This window comes from Ascaphus truei, chromosome 16 (genome assembly GCF_040206685.1).
Source record: "Ascaphus truei isolate aAscTru1 chromosome 16, aAscTru1.hap1, whole genome shotgun sequence".
In the NCBI taxonomy this organism is placed as follows: Eukaryota; Metazoa; Chordata; class Amphibia; order Anura; family Ascaphidae; genus Ascaphus; species Ascaphus truei.
The window spans coordinates 44,863,095-44,884,353 of NC_134498.1; the positions used below are offsets into that span (position 1 = coordinate 44,863,095).

The window sequence follows — 21,259 nt, forward strand, 5'->3', positions numbered from 1 at the left end:
ACTGGCCAATAATGCCCTGGCTGGGCTAAAGTCCCTCGGCCTCGGACCTTCAACTCTCCCAGCCAGCTTCAACTCTCCCAGCCAGTACATTATTGGCCAGTAATGCCCTGTTCTTTTGGGATTATTACTTAAGTCAGGGGTGCGCAAAGGGGGGGGGGGTGGTTACAGGGGCCCCGCGCTCTTCCCCAAAGCATTTAAATTAAATGCCGGGGGAGGCGTGAAGCCTCTATCTCCCTTACCTGCTCTCTGCCGGCTCTTCAGTGACGCGTCGCCATGGCAGCGTGCCGGCAAATGACGCCACGGGGTTATGTGACGCGTCATCATGGAAAAGCACCTCAAATGACGCCACGGGTTCACGTGACGTCACATGACTCGCGACATCATCTGACGCAGAGTCCTTGGAGACGGGGGGCGTGAACGCTGCGGCTGCCTGGCAGGGGGACGCAGCTTTAAGAAGTCTGCGCACCCCTGACTTCAGTAATACATTGAGAGTTACCTCTCGTTTTCAAATATGTCCTGGTTACAGAGTTATAACAATACAAGGTTACATTAAAAGAATAGCGGTTATACAGTCAATTTACAGACCTTTCATGGACATTATGGTGTAAATGAGTTTTGGATTGTCTCTCCTCTCCAACCACCGTCAGATTGAGTGCATACTACGTGAGACTGAACAGGGCTGATTATACATTTACTAACATCTGCTTTGCAAATCAGTCCTGTGGAATTACAGCACTCTTGTTATTTAATTATATTGTATAAATTATATTTATACTTATAGAAGTTAATGTTCAGTCTTAAAGTGTTAATACCAGGGTAGGGAAGGGGAGAAGGGGTAGAGGGAACCCTCGCTACTGCCAATGACAAAGGTGCTACGACCAGGGGAAATGCAGAACAAAAACACAGATAAAAAGAATAAACCTGTGTATAAACCTGTTAGGTAAAATCCCACCCTCCTCTCACAACATACATACCATGAGAGTCTGTGTACCGGATACTCCTCAGCAGTTGGAGATAGTAAGCGTATACCGGAAGTGACGAACCCGGAAGTCTCGGGAGCGTCACCTATGACGTCATTACGTCTATGGATGCCGACGTTCGTTTCGCTGGTAACGCTTTTTCGATAGTGTATACAGATAGACCAACATTCAATAGGAACATACATTCCTTTTGGTTCTACTCACCCCACCTCCACCTTTATTTTAATTCGCCATTAACAGAGGATTTATTTACATTGAGGACCATTTATTTTATTTGAGGTTATCTCCTAATAAATATTGCTTTTAACATGCTTTCATTATTCACACTTAAAACCAATTGTCCCCATTAAGTCCCATTTTTCTGACCATTTACATCAGTATCATTAGCCGCCGAGTGCTCCCAACATAGGGGTTCTTTTTCTCTGTGTTTTTTTTTTTTTTTTTTTTCAGTCTTAAAGTGGCAAACAATGCACCACTTTAAAAACATTTTTTTTAATTTAGAATCATAGGTTTGAAGCAAGGGGGTCTTTGAAGCTGATGCCCATTCATTTCTTTTCCGGGGACCCCCTGCTTCCGGTGATGCAGACCGACGTAGGGGGTGCTGGTAGCTTCTCCTGCTTGGCTAACAGGGATTACATAATAGCGGACCAATAGGAAGCCATGATGCTATCAAGTGAGGCTTCCTATTGGAAAAAGCGCCTGAAATGCTTCTTTGAAGCTGCAGTTGAAGCTGTCGTTTTAAAAAAATGTATTTATTTTTCATTCAATATGTGCATCAATACAATCTACACACTGACAAGTGATTAGCTAAGCTGCCGATCGATCCGTTCTCATGTGATCGATCGGCGAAGATTCAGCTCAGGGTTCACTAAGTGCATCTTGGGTCCTATTCTGCTGCACTGTTTCAGAAGGGGAAGGGAATCTGACTTGGTAAATGGTTTCAAAAGGAACAAACATGCTGGTTACATTAGAATACATTAAAAATGTCTTTAAAATAGCTTTTTTGTTTTTTTAAATGCTACAAGTATTTTCTCATAGTATAGATTTAAAAAAAAAAAAAAAAAACACATGTAGGATATTGCATGGTCTGCAGCTTTAAAGCAGCAGTCCCAGCTGCCAGTTTTTGAAATGTAATTAAAATTTCCCCCCTTTAATATGTGCATCAATACCCATCCACACAATGAGAAGTAATTAGCTGCTGATCGATCCGTTCTCCTGTGATCGATCGGTGAAGATTCGGTCCGGGGTTCACTAAAGGGCTGCATGTTACCTTAAAAAAAAAATGTCATAGTCCAGAACTGATTTATTAAAAATAAAAAAATAAAAAATAACACGTAGGATATTGCATGGTCTGCAGCTTTAAAGGTTGCACATCTTAAGTTATGAAACAGACAAAAGTAATGGAGCGTATTTCATCGCCTTTCTCACTTTGGCAAGAAATGAAAGAAGTCTAAAGTGGCTAGACGGTTATCTGGAAAAATTATTTTGAAATATGGTGCAGGTTTCTAAACCTAGAAACACAGAAATTGTTAACAGATTAGAAGATAATGCAGCCCACCTAGTATGGCCATTTCCCCTATTGCTATAAAATCATTATACCAAATCAATTACGTTTTCCTGACATTTCCTCTTTTGTATGTCAAGCATTTTTTTAATTAATTCTGTCTTTTGCCCGTAACATTTTTTTTTTCTTGAAGGGTCTCATTAAAAGGTGTTTAATTAAGCTTTGGTTTACTAAACAATGCTGAACCAGATAATACCAGGGGCCCATTAAGTTGATTTGATCCTTATGATGCCATAATGCATAGCACCATTTAGTATATATGGGCCTAAGTGTTTGCAGACGCTTTTGTTTTATGTTGAGCATCACAGATTTCAAATAAATTAGCAAGTCCATCTATTCCATCTGTTACTATGGTAACCATGACTGGCCTGCCAAGTTCAATACTATCTTTTAGTAATAATTGTCTTATGTAATTTGTCATGTCAATTTTATTTTCGTGGTAAATCGTTGTTGCAATGCAGATTTTGCCATATTAATAGTTTGCTATGAAAAGAATGCTGTCAAATAACTAGGTCAACCTCTGGATGACCTGTCTTCAGTTTCCTTAGTTAGCCTGGGGCTAGAGCTCCACCTTGTGATCTTCAAGAACAGTATGTTGTATCTTGCAACTGAGAAATTGCAGTAGTTTAACATTGTTTTTATGAACCGCCTCTGTATAACAGACGCATGGTTTGATTTGGCAGACGATAAATTCAAATCTGAAAAATAATTCTGAAAATTAACATGCATGTAAATATTACATGTTTTTGAAAATATAATGTTTTTTTGTGAAGTCTCATTTGCAACCCTAGTAAACCGGCTGGGATTCGTGAACGGGATGAGATTATTTTACTCTGGCACTTTTTTTCCAACCATATACCCAGTTGCTTTACTAAATTGTTAATATTACTCAATGTGTATGGAATATAGGTTTATTATGGTAATACTATGCAGTAGCACTACTTATTGTAACAAAAACAAGCAATAAGTTATGTGCCTGTGTATATGCACAGTGCTATTTTCCACTTATTTTGTTTACGTAAGTAATTGCAATACACAATAAATGAATAGCTTTGGTCCAGTACGCGTCTCGGTGAAGTGTATTTACTAATTGTTTTATTCGTTGTCCAACATTTTTACTTGGTAATTGTTAGTGGTTTACATTATTTTATTGTAAGCATCTGCCACACTCTGTGCACAAACATTTTGTTTTTCTTTCTTTGCAGAACCTGTGTCCACTAAAGACTGCTAATAGTCCGCTTCAGTCAGCAGGTTTATGACCAGTCAATTTCAAGGACATTGGTTTTCCAGAAGATGATAAAGAAATGATAGCCGCTCCAGAAATACCGACTGACTTCCATCTCCTCCAGTAAGTTCTAATAACAGATGTTCTTTTTATGCACATACAGATGGGTTTTATTAAGATTACAAATCCTTCAGAACTGGTAAACAAATATCATGGCATTTAGAGATGTGTCAATGTCCACATTTGCTTTGCCTAGGTTTCACTCTGCAAACTTATAGCTCACAAAATGCTATACGTGGAGAATACATGTGAGTTATTTTGAATATACAAATAGAATTATTTCCCAGGTATCTCCGGTGTGTTCACAGGTCTCTCTCCCCACGTGTTGTGTAGGGGGAGTGTTTTAAGAGGTATAGAAGTCGATGGGTCTGTTTGGCTCTGCCTCGCACACTATTAAGTAAAAACAACCCTTATTTATTTATTTTTTCTCTCTCAAAATGTACTATTTCCTACATTAAATGTGTAATCCCCAAACAAGAATATTTGGAGATTCTTTGTTATGAGAATTAGAAGATTGCATGTGTTAAAGCTGCAGTTCAGGCAATATCCTGCATGTGTTTTTTTTTTAATAAATCAGTTGTGTAGTAAGAAAAAATACTTTTAGCATTTTCTGTTTTAAAAACAACAACTTTGAAAGACCAATTTTCATGTATTCTATTTTAACAAGCATTGCATTGCATTGCAACATTGCATTATTGTAAGAAGTATTGTTCCTATAGCAACGATTTACATTCCCCATATTTAAAGATGTCGCCAAACTTTGCCGATCAATAGATGGAGAACGAATTGACCGGCAGCTATGCAGTTCTTTAGGTAATTAGCGATTGCCCACATGAAACTATTGAAGTAAAAAAATAAATTAAAAAAAAAAACAAAAGAGACTGAACTGCAGCTTTAATACCATTATTTAGGAACCTGTAAAAAATTTTCTTATCGGAGAATAGAAAAGCTGTATTTTAAAGAGTTGGGAGGATATTGTCATATTTTCAACTGAATAGTGCTTGTGCTTCGCCCCCCCACCCCTCTACGCTGTAGATGGTAATTACACATGTATTATGTACTATGTTTTTTTTTATCCTACCTGCCTGTGTGCTGATCCAATTTTATCCCTCTTTTCAGACCCCTTGATTCCTCCCTTCATGACATGGGTCCTCTCTCCTGCAATGCTGGACCCCCTAGGTATGTTGTAATATACCCCTGTGGGGGTATATGTTATATTATTTGGGCACTGTTCCGAAAACGTCACGATCTGCTAATAAGTGATGCACACTGCAATAACGGGGCGTTTCATGACATTTTTTAATTTCTACCTTCAGCATCATTAAGCTGGGTGTCTCGTGGAACAAAGTCAAAGGTGTTTTTGGGAAAGCAGAGAGTATCGTAGCGGCTTATTGCTTATGTAACTTTTCCTGGTCCCTTTCTCACTTTGGCACTGAGAAATTCAGAGATGGTAGTTAAACCTTTCCCGCCTGTTCAAATCCCTGGCCCCGACGTGAACAGTGGACTCTCTCCTCATTGATAGATTCCACAGAGTCCTGCGTTCAAGATACGGGATCTGGATAGACCTAGGGATGTAATCATTCGTCTCCACCTTTTTATAAGAGCAAGAAGCACATTCTAAGAGCTGCTGGAGAGTGGTTCGGCTACTGTGGAGGGCATGTTTTTGCAGATCTTTTCAGATCTTTCACCAGCGACCTTGCGGAAAGAGGGACATCCACGAGCCATAATCCAAGCCCTTCGAGATCACCAGGCCAGGTACTGGTAGGGGTTTCCATGCAGAATTTTAGCCCGACTGCCTGCTGTCCACCGCGCACCCGCCAAGCCAGGTCTGCCGCTCTGACAACTGCATGTCCCGACCGCCTGCTCCGACAACTGCATTTTTAAATGTCTTGCATGGGACCGCTACACTGCCTAGACAGGCTGCTCCCACACACCATCTTTAAATGTCCCGCGGGACATTTAAAGATGGCATGTTGGAGCAGCCTGTCTAGGCAGTGTACCGGTCCCATGAGGGACATTTAAAAATGCAGTTGTCGGAGCAGGCGGTCGTGTGTGTCAGACTTGGCTTGGTGGACAGTGGTCTGGAGCGGACATCACGGTAACGTGTCCCGGCGGCGTTTTGGTCACGGCCAAACATCCTAGACCGGACATTGAGGCCCAGGCGTTGAACCGTAGACTGGGCCAGACTCAAGTGCAGTGGACCAGATGGAAGAGAAATCGGAAGGGCCCAAGGTCACAGCAGAGACGCATCATGGCCCGGACACCGGAGAACCGCAGTGAATAAAGGACGGTCGGGATGACAGGTTGCATTATAACTGGGCAGTAGCAAACACTGTAATGTACCTGGAACAGTCATATGAATCAGTGTATCGTCCACGTTAATCCCCTCAACTTGCAGTTTTAGAATAAGATTGTATGATGTATACTAGTTTAGAAGTTTGTACTTACTCTCCAGCTAATGATCTGAATTGAGTTGACAAGACAGGATTTTGTGATGTACGTATGAGGGGCCTGCATATACTCTCCAATTAATAAGGGGCCATGTGCAGAAATATATTGCTCCATAGAGGGCAGGGAAAGGCGGGCTATGGTGCTACTCTCATATGTTGTGTGTTATTCTCTGAGGGACATGATATCAGTCTACGGGCCCTATGTCCGATCTGAAAAAAAATAATATATATATATACATATTAGTTCGTTGTTCAGCGAAGCTTAAACAACAACTTTAATAATACATACTAAATCTGTTATGTATGGCGGGATTACGGTACTAATGTTGCTGGATGCCCTATCAGTCCAACTAGGTCATGTGATATTAACTTGGGTCTAATACAGCTAGGGGCCTTATACCGTGAGGTATTACTCGTCCTGTACTAAACAGGAGACCTCACTAGTTTATAAGAGAAGTTCTCAACAATGACTTGTATTTAGAGCTCCCTTTTTTATCTAAAAAAAAAAGGGGGGGGGGGTGGCTTGGGAGGGTTCAGTTTCAGGATACTGTTCTTACAAGATTCTCCCCCAAAAAAGGGTTGGAAACGACTCTGTTTGTTCGAATGTTGAATTTATATTGTGCTCTACAGGCCACTACGTGCATTTCTTTCAATGAGTGCCAACTCGAGCGGTTTTTTTTTTTTTTTTTTCCCCCAAAGGCACTCCCTGGGCCTGCCAGTTCCCTTAATGGGATTCGGGTTCCCCCAGCTTCCCCATCTTTTTTGCTCTCCTCCCCCTCCCACCCCCCCATTTTTTTTTCTCCCCGTCCCCAAAAATGAGAGAAGGGCGGTTCCAATCACAAACAGGTGTATATATTGGCCACAGGGCCTCACCCCATGGCACCTTCAGAGACCTAGCACAGTATCAGGGCTCTATTTGGCGCGAAAATCTTTAAATAGACACATTTCCTCCCTTTCTCATATCATGACAATCTGTATCGTCTCCCAGAATGTTAGTGGATTAAATTCTCCCAGGAAAGATTCACTGCAATGATGGGGGCAAAAAAGCAAGGGGGTAATGTTTTGTTCCAGGAGACCCATTTAATGGTGAAAGATCAACATCTCCTATACAGCAAATATTTCCCCCATGTTTCCACGCTTCAGCGCGTAGCAAAACGTGTGGTAGTTACACTTATACAATGTATGTAACTGTACTTCAAGCTTGATTCCACTAAAGTGGATGGAAATGGTAGATATGTCATGGTCAAAGGTAAAATCAAGAGATGGTTACCAAAATCAATGTAAATGCCCCAAATAAGAACCAGCACCATTTTTTTAAAGAACAGTTTTAGAAGCAATTGAAGAAGTCAGACTAGTTACAATTTATATAGGATGGGATTTTAATATAGCCTAAATCCTACAATTGATAAATCTAGCCCAGGCACGCAAGCCTCCCAGTCTAAAAGTACCCTAAAGCTATTAAATAAACCATGCCCTTACGGACACCTGGAGAGCATTGCATCCTCAAGATCGGGAGAATACTTCCTTCTCTAATGTTCACCACACATATTTGAAACTTGATCTTACGGGCTATCCCACAATGCCCTTTGTGAAATTTGTGGAAATAATCCCTACTACCTGGTTGGACTAGAGTGCAGTGAGACTTCGAATTAAATACCATGTTAGGACGAGGCAACCCATCAATTTGAGACTTAATGACTCCCTTCTGATTTACCAACAGACTGGAGGCTATTCATAGGGAGATAGACATATATCTCAATCAATATAATGCCGGAGGTTAGCAGCTCCATGGTTTGGGATCCCATAAGGCCACGTTGGAGGGTATACCAATTTCCATTGCAACATGGGAACAAAAGAGGAAAGAGAGAGATGCTCTCTCTCTAGAACTGAGAAAGACGACAACCTTGCATCAGCTGGATCCATCATAGGCCAATCTGAATACGACACGAGCATACAATCAAACTTAACTCCCTAATGATGGACAGGGCTGAAAGGGGTATGAAGTGGGGTCAACACAGATTCTATCAGCAGCCAAATAAGACGGATAGAAAGTTGGCGAAAAAATGTGCCGGAGACACGTTTCCCAGATTAACGCACTAAAAGAATAAAAAAAATTATAGGAATCCTTGTATAATTTAGCTCAATGGCAGACTAAGAAACTCCAACCTCCCCACAACTTGACACGTACCTAAGGTCATTTTAACCTCCCTAGAATCTCTCGAGGCCAGGAATAGTCTTGACAATCCCTGCCAGCAGAATCTATGACACAGGCTCACAAAGTGCTGGTACCCAAAGAAGGCAAAGACAGCGTGGACTGCGGTAGCTGCAGACCAAAATAAAATCCCTATACACCTGCCCTTCGGCGGCTATAAAAGCTAATGGTATGACATCCTGTTATTTTCATTTAGCCAATGGGACTAGACAGGGGTGTCCTTTATCCCCTTGCTATTTGCACTTCCAATGGAACCACTTGGTAACCTTATTCGCTTTAGCCTGAATATTTCTGGATGTCAAATAGGAGAGAAGGAATACAAGCTGTCCCTATGCGGATGACCTAATATTAACAATTAATAAACCACTAATATCCCTGCTAAATGTAATGTCCACTCTGCAGCAATTCGGGGTCTAGTGTGGGTTTGAAATTAATATTAAGTCTCAAGCTCTAGATATTAACCTCTCACTTCACACCCTGAAACTTTTGAAGGTACATTTCGATTTTAAGTGGAGTAAAACATACATTAAATATTTGGATGTCAAAATTACTAGACGGTCTATACGGGGTTAACTATTTCCCCCACCCCCTCCTCCCCCCCTACTGAAACATATTTGGATGGGGTGTCCTTATCTTAAGCAACTGTGGGCGCAGGTTTACCATTGCATACATACTTTGACCGGGATTACCCTTGTTAGGAAACCATTAATAATCTTGGGTAACATTCCCTCGAACCCTGATAAGGCGATAAACTATTTTCCCAAATCCTCCTGGTAACTCGCTGTGTGATCGCGTCATTTTGGAAATGACCGTATCCCCCTACCTTATTGGTAGTTATAAATTAGGTATTACTCTATTTGTTATGGAAATGGAAAGGATGACCAGCTGTATTAATGACACGTCCAAATGTCGAAGGATTTGGGAGCCCCTTTTGCAAGGTAATTAGCTTGAAATCAAAACTAATAGAGATGAGCAAACTGTGAAGATCATGAATCTTTGTGAAAATATCTCTGATCCTCTACCCTCCCCCCTTTTATTTTTCTGTACCCCCCACCCACAAACGCTATTCAAACATTTGTATAAATCACTAATTGCATTGAAATGATTTATTTAGGAAAATTCAATAAAATAAACGTGAAAGAAAAATCGTCGTGTGTAAAAAAAAATATGTTGGTGTTATTTTCTTTTCGTGCGTTCAGCAGATGAACATAGATAAACATTTGATTTTAATATAAAAACCACCATGAGAAATGGTTTATATTGACTTTCCAGGAAAGCTGCATTTTATTTATATTATTGATATTCTTATATACTTTGAATATACTTTGCTTGAATATGACATAGATTAAAGCTTCCCAAGTTAAATTCTTAAAAGGAACCAAAATGCCAGGTTTTGAGGGTAAAACATTCCTATACAAGTTGTCTTAGTTATAACTAGAGCTACGTTAATTGGTTTAATAACTGTTTGAAAGTTCTTGAAAACCTGGCCTGTTGATTGGGGAAACCTGACGCAGATTAAAGTTGAATTCTTTACACCCCTTTCAACAATTTTTAATAAGAATTGTTGTAAATTGTAGATTTCATGTCATGCCAAATTGAAAGTTGTTTTGATTATTTTATTAGATGTGGGCATTTAATAAAAGGTAACTGATGAAACTGCTTGCCTCTTTCATATCTTAGGGAGTCGGAAATGCATTTTTCGTCCGATACAGACTTTGATGACAGCGAGGCAAAAATCCCGAAGCAAGGCAAAGGAAAAGTATGTTTAATGGTTATTTGTATTCAAATAAAAAAAACTATTTAAAAATGTCTTGCTATAGCTTGAAATAATGCAAACTGTTCAAAAAGTTGTTTAAATGTTGTAAATACCTTTTTATAAAGTTTATTAAAAACCAAGAAAAATATCTGTTGAGATTTGCAATACATATCCTTGTGTAACATACGTGCAATTACACAAGCTGCTATTTTTCATCAAACAGACGTGTAAAAAAGGAAGGAAAGGGGCTGGTGAAAAAGGAATGGGAAGTGGCATACCTGGCGGCCCTAGTTGGATGAATGGACATCATCAACAAAATGGAGTCGAGAATATGATGCTGTTTGAGGTTGTTAAGATGGGCAAGAGTGCAATGCAGGTAATATCAACTCATTTGTTCTATCCGCATATTATTTTTTTTGTTTGTTTTTATCCTGGGAATCGTTACATCTGTTAAGAGTATGTCCATATTTTTAAGTGCATATGACAAATTCATACAATCAAAGATCACATTCAGAACGGAGGGCAACTGATTGAGCCACCTGTGCTGAATCTGAGAGATCCTTTAAACCCGACCTGTTGGGCGGTCCTGAGGACTGGAATTGAGAACCCCTGACTTAACCCTGTCACCCTGTCTAAAGTGATTGCTTGTGGTGCCTTTTCTCATTTTCAAAAACATTTTTTTCCCCATTTGCCAGTTGGTTTTGGCATTTCCAGACACCAGCTGCAGGTATTTTTCACACCTGATTCATGGGTCTTAGCTGAATAGTAGCGATTGAGTCAATAGCTTTTGAAAAACTAGAACATTTTGCTAAGACTCTTGTGGTGTAATGAAAAATTGAACACTAAAAAAAAATAATACAGCTGAACCCGTTATGACGCGGTGCTCGGGGTCCACATACTGAGACCGCGTTATAACCGGGATATTGTGTTATAACTAGGATCATGAAATGGCCACCACGATCAGCGCGTGGCTTTCAATTTGACTTTCGAGCGCAGAAGATTCACATGACCCTTCTCTGACCAATAACAGCCCAACAGTGAATACATTTTATATAATACACATACTAGAATCGAACCCATGACCCTTCATATGCTAGTAGCAATTCTCTAGCTGCTACACCACAGAGTTGGTGTGCTGAATCTGACTCTATAAACACACTTAACATCTACTGCACAATGCAATCCAACAGATGTTAAGTTTATTTAATGAGTCAGATTCATCACACCAACTTTATATAGTGTATTATATCAAATGCATTCACTGTTAGGCTGTTATTGGACAGTGAAGGGTCATGTAACCCTTCTGCGCTCAAAATGGACAGCCTGATGAAGCAGGGAGAGGAGAGAGCTGCCGATGCTGGGTAAGTCAATAAAGCATTGAATGTTATTAAAACAAAAAACCCTTGGAAATGTTTATAAAACGGAAGCCACACTCAGACCGCGTTATATGTGGATCTGCGTTGTAGCGGATCGCGCTATAACGCGGTGGTGCTGTATATATTAAAAAATAAATCATTTTTGTACCAGTTTGTCATAGAACTTCCAGTAGTTGTACAATGTTTATTTTCAAGCACTTGCACAAGGGCAGGTATACTGAATTGAAGTCTGTTTTTTTTTTTTTTAATGTGTAATGGTTTGTTGAGTTTGTTTGCACTGTATCTCTATTGTGACTGGTACATTTCTAAAGCTTTATAAAGTAATCATACAGCACTGCAGTCTAAAATAAATGTTGCAGATGTTCAATATACTGTAGTTTTGGTTAGGCAATTAGCACATTTCTTTGTTGAGCTGCAACTTTGCTGGAGAATGAGAGCATAGTAACAGTAAACTATAATATGCTATGAAGTTGTCTTATCAGTGAACAGTTAAATACCTTGTCAGTGCTTTGTCACCTTTAGTCAATTTAGTGCTGAAGTAATCTTACTATATATTTCTGAAACCGTCATATGTGGCTGTGTCTGTATGTGTCTTCCTGTGTCCCTCCCTGTGTCCCTAGCGGCAATCACATTGGACCTTGGGCCAGGCCAATGAGATGGCTCCCTTGGCCCGCCCGCCCCTGCACACCTCATTGGCCTGAGGCGGAGTGACGGGCCAAAGGAGACACACACACACACTCACCTCGGATCTGCGCCAGTCCCACTCTCCACCACCTCTCACTCCCGTCGTGTGTGTGTGTGTGTGTGCCCCCCTCACCTCAAACTCCCCGCCCCCCCTCACCGCAAACCCCCCCTCACCCCCTTACCGCAAACCTCAGCCTCCTCCACCTCACCACTCACACGCCGCCAGCAAAACTCCCGCCGCCTCTCACACGCTGCCGCCTGCCACTCAGCTCTTCTCATCTGGGCCCCGTATTACCGCCGGGAGCGCCAGCAAGCAGTTAACCCCCCCCGCGGCCGAGCCGGGGGCGCAAGGAGGTAACCTCCCCCCCCACCACACACAACCCCCCGCGGCCGGGAGCACCGGGTGGCGCAAGGGGGTAACCTAACCCCCCCTCCCCCCCCGCGGCCGGGAGCACCGGGTGGCGCAAGGTGGTAACCTCCCCCCCACAACCCCCCCCCGACACACAACCCCCCCCACACACACACAACCCCCCCCCACACACACACAACCCCCCCCCCCACACACAACCCCCCCCACACACAACCCCCCCCCCCCCACGGCCGGGAGCACCTTCTGCCGCAAGGAGGTACACACACACACACACACTGACTGGCTGGCACACACTGAACGGCGCACGCACACACACCCTGACTGACGCACGCACACACACACACTCACTGACGCACACACAAGCACTGACTGACTGCCATGCACACACACACAACCCCTTACTGACGCACACACACACACAGAGTGACTCACGTGCACACACACACACACACACACCGGCTGGCTGCCACGCGCACGCACACACCCCATGACTGACGCACGCACACACCCCATGACTGACGCACGCACACACCCCATGACTGACGCACGCACACACCCCTGACTGACGCACACACACACCCTGACTGACGCACGCACACACACCCTGACGCATGCACACACCCAGACTGACGCACGCACGCACGCACACCCTGACTGACGCACACACACACACACTGACACACACACACACTGACACACACACACACTGACACACACACACACTGACGCACACGCACACACACAGTGACTGACTGACGCACGCACACACACTGACTGACTGCCGCACGCACACACTCACTGACGCGCACGCACGCACACACTGATTGAGGCACACACGCACGCACACACTGACTGAGGCACACACACACGCACACACTGACTGTGTGTGTGTGTGTGTGTGTGTGTGTGTGTGTGTGTGTGTGCGTCAGTCAGTCTGTGTGTGTGTGTGTTTGTGTTTCTGCGTCAGACTCACTGACGCGCGCGCACACACACACACACACACACACACACACACACACACACACACACACACACACATTGACTGACTGACTGACTGACGCACACACAATGACTGACGCACTCACACTGCATGAAGCTGTAAAGGGGGACAAACAGAGCTGTAAAGGAGGGAGGGGGGGGATTGGATTGATTTGAATGGGGGACAAACAGAGAGAGGGGGGAGGAGAGAGGAGACAGAGAGGAGCGGGAACATTACATTCCGGGCAACGCCGGGTCTCTCAGCTAGTCTACAATATATGCGTTGCTCACCTCGGCTATTTTATTCAGATTTTTCTTTTTTTAGTCTGTTGTAGATGACTGGATAGAAGCATATAAAAGCAACAAAGATGTAGCTCTTCTTGATCTCATCAACTTCTTTATTCAGTGTTCGGGATGTAAAGGTACGTTTATTTCAAAATGGCGCAATGCAGGAAACCAGTTTTGTCTATATGTTACCCCTATATTCAAATGTATAATATTGCCTATTGCACCTAGTATAATCCAATATGCATAATTCTTTATTTAGTCTTATCTCTGTAGTATCTAAACTTTTCCCCAAGGTATTTGTATGCATTTGTGTGTGTAAGTATCTGTCTCTGATGTGTGCGTATCAGAATGTAGTGCCTACCTTGACATCTTCTGGTGCGAAGATGGTGCATTTAAAGTATGCTAAGCAAGATATTGGTGTGGCAGTTCTGTTATAAATTCTACCATGTTTTGATCTACAGGTGTTGTCAGTAGTGACATGTTCCGTCATATGCAAAATTCGGAAATAATTAGAAGAATGACAGAAGAATTTGATGAGGTATTTTGATTTTTAAATGTCCGTATTGAGAGGAAATAAATGAAGTCTACGCTTAGACTGATAATCCCTTCAGTTCTGAAAGCTGATTTTAAGGCCTTATTCATCCAGTAATGCCTGGAATGGTTGGCACTGTGCCAAGATTTGAATTCTAGCCAATGAGCTTTCAGAGTGTGTGTGTGTGTCTGTGTCTGTTTGACAAGGGTGGGTGTGGCTGTGTGGTCTAGGACATTTGGTTGCGCCCGTCTTGCTGTGACAAGTCACCGGCACTCGCCACGCTGCAGGAACATTTCGCTGGCCATTTCACTACCAAGGTAAGCCTCTAACCTTAACCTAAAAGCCCCTAATACTAATGCTACCCCCTATCGTAAAAACCTTAACCCCTTACCCTAATTCACTACCCGTAAACACTTACCGCTAAAACCCCTTAAGATAATTTACCTTATTGGCGAAACGACCTGTGGCAAATTGTTCAGCGGCGGAGCAGATGGGGCGAAGGGGCCGTCGGTGTACAAACACCAGCAGCAACTTGGTCGTGGCAAGATGGCCGCGACCAAATGGCCGATTCCGGTACTGTGTGTGTGTGTGTGTGTGTGTGTGTGTGTGTGTGTGTATGTATAGAAGGGGAAGGGGCTGCAACGTGTTTACAATTTTACTTTACTAGGCAAGTAATATCAATTTGATATGAAATTTTCTATATTTTTATGAAAAATAAAAAAAAGCATACATCTAGCCTATAATAGTAGTAATCATAACAGAGCATTACTGGCTAGCCCTGTTCTTAGGGGATTATTACTTAAGTATTAGAATTAGAAGAAAAAAAACCCGGAAATAACCCTTAAAAAAAAAAAAGCTAGTTGATGTCTGCATCTATGTTTGAGAGCAAAGCCAATTACATAAAATGTTACGTTTGAAAATTATCTGACCTATTGCTTTTTTGCTGTTTGTAGGACAGTGGAGATTACCCACTAACCATGGCTGGTCCTCAGTGGAAGAAATTCAAATACAGTTTTTGTGAGTTCATTGGGGTGTTAGTACGCCAATGTCAGTACAGCATTATATATGATGAATATATGATGGACACTGTCATTTCTCTTCTCACTGGACTGTCTGACTCACAAGTCAGAGCATTTCGACATACAAGCACATTAGCAGGTTTGCAATCATTAAATTATTTTTGCTCATTTACGTATATTTTGTATGAATGCAAAATCTTTGTTTTAAATTTTTTATTTTATTCTTGGATTACTTTTTAACTTGTCCATGCATGTTTTTCACAGCAGATTTGGTAATTGTTTTAGATGAAACACTGCGTCAGATCATATTAATGGTCTACTCATAACTATGTCACATATATACACCGGTTTGCCCCTGCAACGAATAAAATGCATGAATAACATATATTTACATTGAATACAGTTTTTATTCTTTTTAGTATCCTGTAAAAACAGGAAAAATCTCATATTAACAGTGCATGTTTTTGCTGTCATCTTCATTCTGCTTTTTTCTTTTCTTTTTTTTTTCTTCCCTAAATAAGCTTAGCAAAGAGGTTTTCTAGTTTTTCCGTCGTTTCATTTTGTTTTCATATTACAGCTATGAAGTTAATGACAGCCTTGGTTAATGTGGCATTGAACCTGAGCATCAACATGGACAATACACAGAGACAGTATGAGACGGAAAGAAACAAGATAATTGGGAAACGTGCCAATGACAGACTTGAACTATTGCTACAAAAACGAAAGGAGGTTAGAACAAAAAGATCTTGTGTCTAAAGTAGTTCTTACAGTTTTGTAGAAAGATACTTTTGCCAGTGCCGCAAACTTTGAGTAAGTTCTTTTCGGCAGTAATGTGTTGATGTACAGTGTCTAGATCCGCTGTGCACATTTGTGATCCCAGCAAACATGTAATCTGAGCATTTATCTTGCAGTATCCACTCTCGGCAAAACCCTTATTTAACTATTGAAATCGATACAAAAGTAGAATGTACATGTTTATATGTGTTGGGATACAGCCACATGTTATCATTTTGTTACCTAATAGTAATCCTGGAGATTGCAACAGATGTAGCAAGCAATCCGAATCTGTTGTTTGGCTGTAATATTGCTATTAATACCTTTGTGATGTGGTTGATTTCTTGTACTTCCAATTTTATCCCCTACAGCATGACCCTATCAAATTTAGCAAGTCAAGCTCTCTTGCAATATACAGACATTTGTTTCATGTTGAGGGTATGGAATATGAATGTGTTTAATACAGTATATAGTGTCTTTTAGGTCAAGCGCTCAATGACACAATATACAGGCGTAATAAAAATTAATTACACACATTTCCTGTTATCCTTCCTTCCAGCAATGTAGGCATTCCTTGCAGTATGGTGCAGGCTATCTCCAAGTCACCTGCAGCCACACACAACTAGCGGAATCAGCATTTTTTGTGACACAAGGCAGGGAACTGTGACACTAGTGTTCTGTGTCACTAGTTTAGTTTACTACACTTGAAATAAGTATATATACTTTTATTTATATAGCGCCAACAATGTACGTAGTGCTTTACAAAATTACAATACAAGGTAAATTACAAACAATGGGAATGGTGCAACAGGTAAATAACAGCATAAGGCAAAGGAGACCATGTCCCGAAGAGCTTGCAATCTAAGTGGTATGTCGGGAAGTTGACAGACACATTATAAGTAAAAGTGCACCTGGAGTTCATAGTAGAGGCATAGAAAATGTAATGAAATTCTTCTTTTAAGAGGTGACTTTGTAGCTGGGAATGTGGAAAGTGAAGGTGGTTGATGAGTATTGCGTGAAAGAGAGTTTCATAGGTAGGGAGAGATTTGTGAAAAAAAGGTTTGACGGGCGTGCTGTAGAGGTAAAAGGTGTGAAGATGGGACAAGCTTGTGTCGAGCATAAGAGATGTGTAGAGGTGTAACGCAAAATCACATTGATATATATTTAGGTGTTAGAGCCTTAATAGAAAATTAGAATGTTGTAGTTTATACAGAAAGGAATAGGAAGCCTGCAGAACGTTAAGGAGGTCAGAACAGATACACGTTGAAGTGTTCTTTCAGGTTTCCTCTGCGATATTTATACTTCGGATTATTGTCTGAATAGTCTGGTTTCTTTGGAGCCAAAGTTACTGGTTCTAAATTCACATAATCGGAGTCGTTTCAGCTTATGAATATCAAGTATTTTGAATGTTGTGCTAACATTACTATATCACTGCATATCTCCACGGATGGTGAGCATGTGTTCCTACACCATATGGGTCTTTTATTTATTTATTTATGCAAAAAAAAAATTTAAGGATGTTTAGTACCGTATTCTGGCTTCATCTGAGCTGTGGCCAACAGTATAGGTCTCTCTTCTGCATACAGAATTTTGGGATGGCCAGAATAACTATTTCATGTGTGCATTATTGTTAACATGATCTGCCCTTGTATAGCTCATTTTAACATTATATTTAAATGTACTGAATACTCCATGTGGTGTTGTATGTTGGCTACATCACGGGTGGTCCATTCCAGTCCTCAAGAGCCACCAATAGATCAGGTTTTAAGGATGTCCCTGCTTCAGCACATGTTGGTCAAACAGTGGTTCAGTCATAAAGACCCTAATACCTGAGCTGTTGGTGGCCCTTGAGGACTGGAGTTGTCCACCCCTGCTTTACATTGTCAAAAGTTAACTTTTTTTAATTTATTTTTTAATACAGCTACAAGAGAACCAGGATGAAATAGAAAACATGATGAATGCAATATTTAAAGGCGTTTTTGTACATCGATACCGGTAAGTCACTATTTTATAATTTCGTTACTTATTTCTTCTGTTTATATTGCATTAGTGTCATTCTAATTCATATATATATATATTTTATAGCGATGCTATTGCTGAAATCCGAGCTATATGCATTGAAGAGATTGGTGTTTGGATGAAAATGTATAGTGACGCCTTCCTTAATGACAGTTATTTAAAATATGTGGGCTGGACGATGCATGATAAGGTATGTATAATGGTGCAGTTTTTAGTTTAGTTGTCTAATATGCATTCTTTTTAATAATCGTAGACATTTTTAAATGTATACACTGTTAACAATGATCTTTTTCTTCTCTATTAGCAAGGGGAGGTTCGGCTGAAATGCCTTACTGCTTTACAAGGACTGTATTACAACCGCGAGCTGAATTCCAAACTGGAGCTGTTCACAAGTCGATTCAAGGTATTTGATCGTTTTAAAATTGTGGTTCTGCCTAGGGTTTTTTTCTTGGCGGGACACGGGGTCTGCAGAGCTCAACCGCATTCATTTCAGCTGCAGGGACCACCTGCTTCCCGAGATACTTAACCCCAAAGGTGTCTTCGGTACGATCCCAGGTTGGATGAACAATATGAAAGTTTAAATCTCCGGTGGCACGAGAAGCCTAGAAAGCCGTGACTAATTCCTTTTGGCCCAACGTGCTGTGGGAGATTTTAAGAACTAAGAAGTACCGGCAGCACCTACAAAGGGGGTCCTCCGAGCTGAAATTAACGACGTTGAGCTCCGGGGGGAACCCTTGCTTTCATACAATGAGTGCTTGGAATGCTGGTTTAAGAACTTTTTGTTGAAATTCTTTATTTTGACGGTAGAATTTCTCTATTCTTTGTAGGATAGAATTGTATCAATGACACTTGACAAGGAGTATGATGTCGCAGTGCAAGCAATAAAGCTACTTACTCTTGTTTTACAGTAAGTTTTATTTTTTATTTTATTTATTAATGTTTAAGCTCCAATTTGTCCTCATTACGTCTAATACAGGAGTCACCAACTCCAGTCCTCAAGGGCCACTAACAGGTCCTTTTTTCAGGACATCCCTGCTTCAGCACAGGTGTCTCAGTCAAAGAATGAGCCACTGTTTGAGCCACCTGTGCTGAAGCAGGGATATTCATAAACCCTGATCTGTTGGTGGCCCTTTAGGACTGGAGTTGACTAGTCAATGACTGACCAACTGATTGAGCCACCTGTGCTGAAGCAGAGAGATCCTGAAAACCTGACCTGTTGGTGGCCCTTCAGGACTGGAGTTGGCTACCCCTGTTCTAATGCATGGTAGAGCTTCAATTGATAAATCTGGAGTTGGCAAACCATATGGTTTAATGCCCTTCTCAGGCCTGAATTTCCACAGTTTATTTATTGGACATGGTTGCTCCACACTTCAGCATATCAGATTGTAACCTTAAGGCTAGTTATCAGTTTCAAATATGTATGACCATTTCTTTAGAATTCTCCCTATGTATGTGTCTTTTTTCTGTAGGAGTAGTGATGAAGTTCTGACTGCTGAAGACTGTGAAAATGTTTATCATCTGGTTTATTCAGCCCATCGGCCAGTAGCAGTTGCAGCTGGAGAGTTCCTTTACAAAAAGTAAGAAACCCAGAGAAATGTTTTTGCATCAGTCATTTAATTGTTGTCTCTTCCACCTTATGTGATAGAGGTAACATAATTCTCCACACCCATCACTTGGGAAGGAATGCTTTTCACTTGAAGAAAATGTGCATTTACATAAAGCGTAACACAGTTGTTGGAGTGAACAAAATACATTTTTTGGAAACCTTTTTGTAATCATATGTTGTATATATAGACTATATTTAAAAAACAAAAACATTTATTAAAATGATTGTTTGAATTAACAAGCCTATATTTAGCCCTTTAATTAGATTGTCATGTAGGAATGTATAGGTTCATACACAGCGATTACTGATTTTGGATTCTATGATTCTTTAGTTAATATAATTAACAAACAATTCACAGACTCTTCAGTTGTCGAGATCCAGAAGAAGAGGGGATGATGAAGCGAAGAGGGAGGCTTAGTCCGAATGCCAACCTTGTCAAGACCCTGGTGTTTTTCTTTTTGGAAAGCGAGGTATGCGAACAATGAAAAAATAATCTATATTGCCTGAAAGTGTAAGACCTTTGTAAAAAAAATTAAGTTAAAAGCTCCACAGAATTATATAAATGCATCCATCAAATTTTTGGTGGTTTTTATACTTTTAAAATTTGAGTGTCATTGCTAACAATTTATATGCATTATTGTGTTTATTAAATTGACTTGTATACATATGCCCTAGAGGGTGCGCAAAGTTTGTGTGCAGTGCCCCCTTGCCTCCCAGCCCCAGCGCTCGCGTGCCCCCCACCCCCGTTTCATAGAAACCGGGGTCAAATGACGCCACGGGTCATGTGATGTCGCATCACATGACCCTGCGGCGTCATTTGATGCTGCGTTGTCATGGTTATACGCGGCCAAAGACAAGGTAAGTGAAATAGGAGACATTGCAGGGGCCTCAAGCGATTCCCCAGCATTATATTTAAATGCCGTGGGGAAGAGTGCGAAGCCTCGGCAACCGCCAGCGCACCCCCCTAGAAAATTTTGCGCACCTCTGCCCTAGAGAGCTCTCTCTCCTCTCTCTCCTCTTTCCTCCCTCTCTCCCTCTCTCTCCATAAAAAATGGGGACGTTGCTTTAGGTAAAAATGCTGTAAAGCAAAGCAGATTTGGTTACTTGTAGGCTAGGCTTGCGGTTCTGTCATGTAATCATACAAACAGTGCAAAGTAGTTGGAAGCTGAACCACTGAAGCGGTTTCTCTTTGTCTTGATTGTCCAGTTGTCACAAGCATGGCTTTGCCTAATATCTCATCGGTTTCCTATCTGGCCAGGTGATTAGGACTGCTGAAAACAAGAAAACGAGCGCAAAAAAATATACTTTGAATATAAATAGGATACTTATAGTCCCAATTTAAAGATGTAGGCAGAAACTGGTGGGT

General features: G+C 41.3%; 1 protein-coding gene across 1 annotated transcript in view; it reads left to right on the forward strand.

The window, feature by feature from the left end:
- Positions 1-21,259, forward strand: part of STAG2 (STAG2 cohesin complex component) — a 67,767-nt gene that overhangs the window by 30,467 nt on the left and 16,041 nt on the right. Inside the window, exons 2-15 of the mRNA XM_075573416.1 lie at positions 3,750-3,892; positions 4,949-5,008; positions 10,172-10,250; positions 10,471-10,623; positions 13,981-14,077; positions 14,405-14,481; positions 15,429-15,633; positions 16,072-16,223; positions 18,190-18,263; positions 18,354-18,477; positions 18,592-18,690; positions 19,115-19,194; positions 19,757-19,864; positions 20,252-20,363. Of these exons, the coding sequence (XP_075429531.1) occupies positions 3,849-3,892; positions 4,949-5,008; positions 10,172-10,250; positions 10,471-10,623; positions 13,981-14,077; positions 14,405-14,481; positions 15,429-15,633; positions 16,072-16,223; positions 18,190-18,263; positions 18,354-18,477; positions 18,592-18,690; positions 19,115-19,194; positions 19,757-19,864; positions 20,252-20,363 (1,464 nt within the window). The 5' untranslated portion in view covers positions 3,750-3,848. The remainder of the gene's footprint in view (positions 1-3,749; positions 3,893-4,948; positions 5,009-10,171; positions 10,251-10,470; positions 10,624-13,980; positions 14,078-14,404; positions 14,482-15,428; positions 15,634-16,071; positions 16,224-18,189; positions 18,264-18,353; positions 18,478-18,591; positions 18,691-19,114; positions 19,195-19,756; positions 19,865-20,251; positions 20,364-21,259) is intronic.